Here is a 9,971-nt window from a genome sequence, read left to right as displayed (position 1 = left end):
ATATGGTAACCAGAACACATGGTTACTAGTAATTAAGTAAAAAGCCATAGTTGCTGAACACTTACAAAATAATCCTGTTCACGTTTGTTAAAATGACAAACAGCTAAAATTTTACTTGCAAGTACAATAGTAAACACCATGCAGTCATTCAAAAACAGAGTAACTGTAAACCTTTTTTAAAAATTGTACCACTAAAATTAAAAATGACCCCTCCTTGATTTATCTGTCTGTCATGAACAGAATGTTAAAATCTGATTAATGAATTGAACAATAAAATACATAACAATCTTCAAGAGCAGTTTATTGCGACATAGCAAGTGTTTACAAAAGAGTGATGTAATGTCAGAGTAACAGCACTTTCAATTAATGGGCTGGTATAGTTTTATAATGTGACAGATGGTATGTAATGCATCATTGGGTGATCCTGTCTCTACAAGATACTATACAATACATGGCATTTTATTTGATAACTTGTAAAAGTGGCAATATATAAACTGATTACATTAAAAGTTAGAAAAAATGTTATTATTACTGTTCTAGAAATTCTCTCTATATATACTTTTACACACAAGGATATCAATCTGTTTCATGCACAAACGAGGCCCGTGGGTATAAACTATTCTGGCACAGAAATGAAAACACTGTTGGTATTGTTGGAAAGATACTGTGTAACCACATCACAAAGTTGAGCTCACTATATCAGATCAACAGAAAAAAAAGATCATTACTTGATTTTTTTCAGCACCAGTACTGGATGTGTGAATTACAACAGGTGGAAAGGATTTTTCTCAGAATACACTTAAAAAAGTTTTAATCTCAGTAACTCAGATATTGCAGTGGCACAGGTATCAAATTTGCTGCTTCCTCTTCTCTAAAATATGCTCCATTATCAGTGAGGGCCAAGGTGTGGTTTGCTAGAACCACGCTGTCTCAGGGAAGAGGAGGGTGAAACAGGGATGACATGTACAGCTACAGTACATGCTAATGTCCATAGGGGATGATTCATTCAAAGCCTTCTTAACTACTCCAAGTACAAGGTGCTGTGTGATTTCTTTAGCCAATTCACCCCCTTAATCCTTTATACATTACAAGTACATACTGTATACTGTATAATATCAAAATGTTTTAAGCTAGAAAAATAAAACTGTAAGAGCTACTATGAACTGATGATTTAAAAAAAAAATAAAAGAAACAAAACATATTTTTAGAAAACACACATTGATTGTTAGAACTACCCTTTGTTCCCCTAAATTTCCTCTCAGCTCATGATTGAGCTTTTGAAACTCATTTGTTAAACAGACAGATTTGTAGTCAAAATAATGTTATCTCTAGGTCCACTTACTGGCTTCTGGGGCTTTCAACCAAACAAACCCAAGACCATGCTTCAACAAGTACAAGGCTTATTACTCACACTCACATGCTCCCACCTGTTATCTGAAGTTCCACATTTTGTCATGTCATGACTAAGCATTAATCAACCTAGTTAAGTTGATTTTATCAAATCACTATTTCCAAGGTCAAGAATAAACTTTGATGCTGCACAAAAATGGAAGTTACCTGTATATAACTCCAACTCTATGAGTATAAGTTTCAAATGTCAACAGTGAGCTGGAGGAAAATTCTTCCATAATAAAATCTCAGAGGAGATCTTGCACCCCAGAATATCACATATTTTTGTTTAGAGAGGATTCAGGTTAGCTTCCATTTGAAATGAGCAGATATCTGACTTGAAGACTAATTAACTGCCATGTATCTTACCACTGGAACCAATGTCAACAAGAAAAAAAAAAATCTCATGTAACTTTGTAGGAAAATTAATGCAGTCAAAGCACAATAAAATAAACACAAGAAAGGGCTCCACTGGAAGGAAAATTTGTGCTTTCATATGATGAAAAGATATTTAAAAAACTGATGGAGCCATTTCTGGTAAGATCTATGAGATAAAAATACATTTAGTTAAAAACAAATGTGTGAAGCCACTGAGGGCTTTGCTGTGCAGTTTCTGAACAAACAGAACTGTTAATTTTGAAACGGATTTAAGTTGTTGACCCCAACTGCTCTCAACAGACTCACTCTTCTCTACAAACAAACACTGTCGATCCAAAACAGTACAGCACTCCAAAATATAACATCTCCAACAAAGGCCTTTTTTCATACACTTAGCTGCCATGATGGTGGTAGGCCTGGTGGATTACATGAATATACAAATACACTGTCTTCTATTATACACTGATGTATGTTACAAATATGCAAAATTTCATACAAGCCATAAGAACATTTTCCATATCAAATAAACAGAAATACATGAAGTCTACACATGCTGTAGAGTCTATGTACAGTAATATAAAAAAATAAACAAATACGCACATGTATCGTCTCAAAAAGAAACACGCAGTCGCACAAAACCGATCTCTTTTCAACAGAATGCACATTTTCGTGGATTATTAGTGTTAAACTCATGTAACTGTAGCCTATATCGTCTGCAGATTTCATAAAGAATCCAATCTGCTACTTCAAAAAATGGCTCTGCAATCTCAGCTGTTGTTGCATTCCATATTTTACCACCATTTAACAGACACTGCAAAACAGACACAATATTGGAAAACACTGAAAAATAAAATATGATGTACAAATGGTAACTTCGATCATGACAGTGGTTTTTGACAACAAACTAACTGTTTATGGCGACACATCGACATGATGCTTGACCTCAAATTTAATGTTAGCTGGGTCTGGAAAACGTTTCCGGTTAACAACCTGGAGAAACACGACCGGTGAGTTATCAAGGAAAAACCACCCCTGACATCTAAACCTGAACACAGGTGAATGTCCATTAAAACTAAGCTTTGCCTTGAAAAAATTCTTGTGTGCAGAACCACAGCAAGTACAGGCAGTCAAAGTGAACCAATAAGTAGTTCTCAAAGTATTTGTCTTTCTTTCTGCAACAACCAGGTTTAGAATAACAAGCATAGATAGAACAGATATTTTGTCACCTCTAAATAATTTTGTTTAGACAAAATGGTTCCTTGTGTTGCTGCCCTTCCTAACTTAAGGCAGCACAATTAATTTCTTACCATATCTGATAGGAATGTTGGCCAAAGCTACCAAAACGAGACCCCTAAAACTGTGCTTCAACCTGCTAATAATCTTATTTTAACAGAAGCCCGGTCAACTGTCTGTTGTGGAGAAATAGAAAAACAATGAGTGAAATTAAAGGTTTGATGTCACATGACAGCACATCCCTTTTTAACAGACACGACTACGGAAGTCCACTGTCTGCTGACATTTCCTTCACGATCGGCAGTTAGTAGCATCTTTAAAAGCAGTTATTATAAATTATTTGTTTGTGCCCAATTAATTGTAGAGTGGCCACACTGTTGAAAAGTTGTGGATCAAGCAGAGATTGACAATTCATTCAAAGCCTTTAACTGTAACTGACTGAGCTTGTCTGAAAGGTCAGGTCCGAGTCTCGGCTGTTACACAAACTGTTTCAAGAAGTATGTTCTGAACACACCGTCAAGTGTTTGTATTAACTAAATGATTTGTATTAACTAAATCATCAAAGGAAAATCATTTTTAGAATTTTGTTTGTTTGAGATGCTGGGTCTTCTTGTCGTAGTTGTGGCTAGCAAACCAAAACTGAACGCTGTGGCAACAGAATATATTCATTTATGAATACTGGGCAGGTGTCTGTAAAATCCTGAATCAGGACACCTTAAATGTTGGGGCCACTGGACTCTATTGTCAACCTTTTCCAGTGAAGCATCTCTACAATGACCGTGATGAGTTCAGTCTTATGCTAAGTTACTGTATATGCATTAGCCAAACTACGACAGAAAGATGCAGCGTCACTGACAAAGGTGTGTGAAGCAACATGCTAACTGTTGTAAGCAGCTGATTCTATACTTTCAATGATGTTACACACGACTGTAGCTACTGCTTTAGACTATAAAGTTCCAGTTAGCACTTTGCCAACATCTATTATGTCATAGATGACATTATACACCTGTGTTCTCAGTGTATTTTTACTGCAAATATTTTGAGTATTTTAAAGGTATTACACTGACAGTCTACTGAAGAAAAGGTAGTATAAGCAGAACTGAATAAAGGTGACTTTGTCAAAAAGAGCCAGCTGTGTGCAAAGTGGAAGGCCAGACAGGCAAAATCAAACAGTCAAAGTATTTGAAAGGAATTGAAATGCTACTTGGCCCAGCTCCGTGTTTAAGACACAAACTACTCAGATTTATGGCAGTAAAGGTCTTTAAGGGCTTTAAGTTCTTCAATTAGTGTCTTGTTTTGGTTCTCCAGGACGGCAACTCTATTTTCCAGACACTTAACATACTCCTTCTTCTTCCTGCGACATTCTCGAGCTGCCTCTCTGCGGGAGGGATAGCACACACACAAAATTTTTTTTTGCTTTTTTTGCAGTAAAAAGTTGGAATTTAATTTTATACTTAATAACACTACTTGGAAACCCTATTAACTGATTTTTCATTAATGTTATTTTTTCTAGTTTTTACTGAATGGACCTACACACACCGAGCACTTTATTAGGAACACCATTCCTAATTTCTTTCCCATTCTGATGTTTGATGGGAACATTAACTGAAGCTTCTGACCTGTATTTGCATGATTATATGCACTGAACTGCTGCCACATGAATGGCAGATTGAGTAGTTGCATGTATAAGCAGGTGTACAGATGTTCCTAATAAAGTGCCTGGTGAGTGTATGCCAGACTTTGATGTTTCAGACAGGTTTGTTATACAGTATATTGACACATAATTTTGGTCACTGTTCCAGATGGCAGCAGCTGTGGATGCTGAGAAATTTCCCAAGCAAATATACTATAAACGCACAAAGACACAGATTTCCCCCTCGTTTCATACCTGTTCTTCATGAGGCGGACCTCCCGTTTGCGGGTGACCTCCTCAGTGGCACCCTGGGTGGGGAGGGCGGGGGAAGAGGCCATGACCACGCCAGGGGCGATGGTGCTTGCAGGGGCTGCTCGGATCTGGTAGGCCTGGACATCACCGGAGGCAGCTGAAAGGTGCAGATCGCAGAAAGGGGATGTTAAATTTTACCTCCTGATAAAACCAGTCAGTGTTTCATTAGCTTGTTTACTGACTGACAGTAGCAAAATGTTTCCGTCTCTGAGGCCAACAGCAAAAATTTACCTTGATTAAGCAGAATTATTTTCAGCAAGGATAATGTATAAAGAAATAAAAGGGGCATATTCAAGAATAATGGATCCCTACACTCACCTTGGACCACCACCTGGTTACTGGGAACTAGTATCTGCTGGCCATCACTGGTCTGTGCATACTGGAGGATGGTTGCCCCAGGCTGGGCGGCTGCTGCTGCATTGGTCATGGTCAGAGTTTGAAGGCCCTGGACACCATCTGTACCGTTGTTAGCCAGCTGAATGGCTCCGCCTTGTGTGATTGCAACTATGTGTTTGGAGAGAGGGACAGATGTCAGACGGAGATTATGATACATTCACATGTAATTCTGTACTTTGGAAGGGGAGCCAGAGAGCTGAAATTCATCAACACAATTCTTTGTTAGGTTTTTGAGCATATATTTATCTATTTTTGTCAACTAGGAAGCAGCAACGATGCAAAACAGAAACAAAGCCTTCACATATCACCATTGTCAAGTTGTGGCAAACAAGTTAACAAACAACCGACTTTACACGTCCAGCATTCTAATCACTCTCTTTTTATCTTTGGCTTGGTCTTCAGCAGCTCCTGAAAAAATATCTGGTCCTTTAGATGTTAAATATTCCACTTTCTTCACTGGCTAGTTGCTCAAATTGGCTATAAACTGTCCTTTATAACATTCAAATACTGTGGTGGAGATGCCTTGAGCATGTGACATGGTCATTTAAGAGGAAAAATATGTTTTACTGTTTGATATTGTGACACAAACTGTAATGTCTGAATTCACCACCACAACTGTGGTGTTCAGATACAGCTCTAACTGAGCCAGCTATTACTTACTGTATTGGCCGCTGCTGGTCTGGTAGATGGGTGTGGGAACTGTAACTGTGGTAATTGCCGGTGTGGCAGCCGCAGCAGATGAATCCTCCTCAGCCTTTTCCTCCTCGATACGAGGGACAGCCGGCGCATCGGATGAAAGGTCGTTCAGGATTTTCCTGTTGGCACAAGCAACTGTGTGAGTGACTCACAAAACCTGGGGGCAGGGTTAGTGGGATGTCATGAGCTAAGCCTGACACCACAGAGAAATTTCTCATTTATTCATGTGAACTAAGATCGTTTCCATGCCCCAAGTATATAATATAATAACATAATCGCACTTGTTTGTGGTTTTCATAGAAAAACAGACAGGTACAAAACTTTCCTGCTGCAAGATTATTGTCATAGTTCCCGGTAAACAGAGTTCTCGCGCTTAGCTTGACAAATCTTCTAGTTACAGAAAGTAAAAAGCAGAGTGGTGCTGATTTTGTAGCCTTTAAGCAAGTAAAAAACAAATCAAAACAAAATGTGTTTGCACTGCAAAACCAAATGTAAATTTCGCCTTGTCTTTCGCATAATATTTAGTATTATTAATTATATTAAAATATTCATAGATGTAGATAAATAATGTCCCCTGTCCATCATGCAAATCTTTCTCTCTCTCTCTCTCTCTCTCTCAAAAACACGTGACTTACCTGTATGAGGGGCGTCGTGACAGAATCTCCCTGCGTTTCTGAGAGTCAGTCACACTGTCTACTGACTCCTGTGAATCCTCACTTTCTGCTATGGTGGAAATCTGGAACAAACCAATAAACCGGACAGAGATACATCAAACAAACCTTCTAACTTCACGTTATTTATATTGTGCCTAAAACTGGGACTGTATGTGTGTGTCAGGGTGTTTTACCTGTACAGCCTGGACCTGTGGGGACTGGATAACAGAAGGCTGTGCAGCCTGGATGACACCGTGGACCTGAACTGTCTGTCCATTGGGAAGTTGGACCAGAGTTACTGTGGGACCTGTTGCTGAGGCGTGGCCTGTTGTCATGGATACCTGAAGTTCAGAAGCGAAAAACAAACTAAGCCAAAGTTGCAGAGCTTCAGCTGGGCACAACTTGCACCGCCTGGTAGCAGCGGTAACAGTGTTAACATCTTCTGTCACCTGTGCCAGAGTAGCGATCTGTGCAGGGGTGATCTGCTGGCTCTCTGTCTCAGTCACAGCAGTCTCCGCCCCCTGCTGAGCCTCCGCTGCTGACTCCATCTTCATTGGCTGAGCTGGGGGTCAAGATTCAAAGGGAAGCTGTTAAAACTGAACTTTTGTGGAACTTCAGCCATATGTGCAGTAACTTCAAGAAACCATGCAATTAAAAAAAACAAAAAAAACCCAAAACACTATAAGTTTAGAGAAAAATTATACAGAAATGCACATGTAAAACTACAAGGATTGAGAATGGGAGTCACCAATCAGAATGTTAACCAATAGTTGTTATACATATCTATAAAACAAATCGAAAACATCCCCGGAATCATCTTCTACTCTATGTAGTGCTCTGGTACTAAAATGACCAGAACCAGCTGTTAAAATGTTGTGAACTGCAACTTTTACTACACAGCAATGCTGCACATTAGAAGTTTAGAAACGTATTATCCCACGTCTCATCACAGGAAAAGGCAGACTGAAGCGTAAACTGTGAAGGGGAGTAAAAAGTGCTCTTCTAACAGCAGATATTATAGTAAAACTTTTGTGGGGACCGATAGGTTAATGTTCATTTTTAATCATAAGCAAATGCTCGCCCAATTTAGAAGGACGCTCCCTGCAGTCTGAAAATGTTGGGAATCTCCCTGATGCCTTTAAATTAATTACTATTAAAGATAAAATATTTATTGATTTTCCGAGTTCTAGTCTGCTGCACAAGAAAAAGTTGAAAGAAAGCCCCATGGTGCATCGCAGTAGTACAGTTGTGAACTTCAATACAAAGTTATGGATACTGAACTGAATGTGTGCACTTGATCATAACGTCTGCATCTGTTCTTGATCCATTTTGTAGTGGAGCACAAGGGGAAAAAAACCTTTAAAAATGTCAGAGAACTGCTGCTGAGGGATTGTTAAAGAGAACAATCTTGATGAGAAAGAAGGACACAAAAGACACAACTGCTGTCTGTGATGTTCGTTGTTGGCTCATTGTATCTGTTGCAGTCACACCCCTAAATTCAGAATGAAGATTTCCATTTCTTCCACTGACCACTGCGACCTGTGAACAGCCCATCTGCCACCTCTGAATATAAGAAATTATGATTTAGACAACTGTAGAGGTTTGTAATGAAAACCCATGTTACGTTACACAGTTGCTGCCAAACACAGGTCTCTTTAACAGTGCAGTGCTTAACATTAAGACAAAAGACAGATATACAATATGAGGCTGATCAAGACGGCAACCTGTTATCAACCCTGCCTTTATGAAGCTTACTGTTTTACAGTACAGTTACAGTTCTTGTTGAGAAATTTATTGATGTAGTGGGGTCTCAGAGGATGACATTTTATTTAGAAAGAAGAAGAAAGGGAAAAAAATGTATCTGCGCTTAATCAAAGTTAGAGACCTCTGGAGCTGTCTCATATTACTAACTTTTATATTACTAACTTTTATCTTTAATTAAATTTATTATTACTGTTTTAATAAATCCGGGCCGTGATCCCCGGCTGATTTCATGCCGCACAGTGAGTGTTGATCTGGGACGTGTTCACTGAGCTCAGTGATCTCACACTGTGCGTAGCTTCCCTGCGCTGCATGATTGGCTTTACACATTTCTCCCTCTGCTTTTCAAAAATCACTTGGATGCTGTGTGTGTGTCTGTGTGTGTGTGACAGCAGAGACACATGGCCGGGCAACGCCCCCTCAACGCACACCGGTCCCAGGAGATAAGCGAACAATTAAAACCCGATCTGACCACGAATGCGAGATGTGCCTTAAGTTAAATCTCCCAGGCCTGAGTTCATGTTTTCAACGTGCAGCCAAACGCGGCGGCCTTCAATGGCCGATTTCTTTCGAGACCAAATGAATGGAAATCAGGAACAGCACATCATTAGCGACTGGGCAGTGGTGATTTAAGAAGCTGCAGATCCATAAATAATGTACACGGGATCGAAAACACTAAACTGAGTCGAGTGAGTTGCAGAAATAAATGAAAATAAAGAGGCTGGTGGTGCGAATGCGCCGTTAAGGGGAAAACCGCGCAAATCTGTGCGCATAAAGCTCCCTCCGCCGTAGCATCATTTGACAGCTGAGCGTATTAACGCCGCTGAAGTCCTGTCACAGTTTCTGATGTGTTAACGCTCAAACTGTCCCCGCTGGTTCACTATCAAAGCCACACATTGGCTCCGTTTCTCCCAAACAGCCGCAGCCTCCCCACCCTCCATCCTGCTACAAACGCACCGCGGCGCCATGATTTCTTTGTTATCTTCGGGCCGAACCCGACCAGACCGACACTTTCTACGACCGCGTCCCGTCTCTCTGAGCCCCGGACAGCGCTCCGTCCTTACCGATACAGACTCCCTTCGTCACTCCTGGGCCTCCGGAGCTCCACTTTTATTCTGGCCGACACGTAAGAGCCCGCGTCAGGCAACACCTCCGCCGCGTCACCGGGAACAACAACACGGAGATTGGAGAAGGACGAGAAAGCAGATGGCGAAATTGACCGGAAATGAACGAAGTGCGAACGGAGACGGCCGGAGAATACCGAGGACTACCGGATCATAACGACTCCATCCTGCCTCGTGGAGCGTTTACTAAAATGTTTAGTAAAATCTTTCAACGAAAAGCAATTTATGAGTTTAATAATTATATAACAACAACAACAATAATAATCTGTTAGTGGAAATACACTCGCCAAACACTTTATTAGGAACACCATAAGAATACAGCCCTCAAAACAGCCTCCGTTCTTGGAAACTTTCCTCTGAGAATCTGATTCATGTTGACATGACTGCATCACATCA

At 40.1% G+C, this 9,971-nt stretch overlaps 1 protein-coding gene across 1 annotated transcript; it reads right to left on the bottom strand.

Annotated features, from left to right (window-relative positions):
* Positions 1–302: 302 nt before the first annotated feature.
* On the bottom strand, positions 303–9,613 carry creb1b (cAMP responsive element binding protein 1b). Its single transcript, XM_041057621.1, has 8 exons — positions 9,516–9,613; positions 7,140–7,252; positions 6,885–7,031; positions 6,673–6,773; positions 6,002–6,156; positions 5,264–5,449; positions 4,889–5,042; positions 303–4,378 (listed from the first exon to the last, which is right to left on the bottom strand). The coding sequence occupies exons 2-8, from the start codon at positions 7,242–7,244 to the stop codon at positions 4,234–4,236; spliced, it is 993 nt and encodes a 330-aa protein (XP_040913555.1). The 5' UTR covers positions 7,245–7,252; positions 9,516–9,613; the 3' UTR covers positions 303–4,233.
* Positions 9,614–9,971: the final 358 nt, after the last annotated feature.

The sequence above is a fragment of the Toxotes jaculatrix genome, chromosome 15 (assembly GCF_017976425.1).
Source record: "Toxotes jaculatrix isolate fToxJac2 chromosome 15, fToxJac2.pri, whole genome shotgun sequence".
Taxonomy (NCBI): Eukaryota; Metazoa; Chordata; class Actinopteri; family Toxotidae; genus Toxotes; species Toxotes jaculatrix.
The sequence above is the reverse complement of the archived record's forward strand: the minus strand, read 5'-3'. Positions and strand labels throughout refer to the sequence as shown.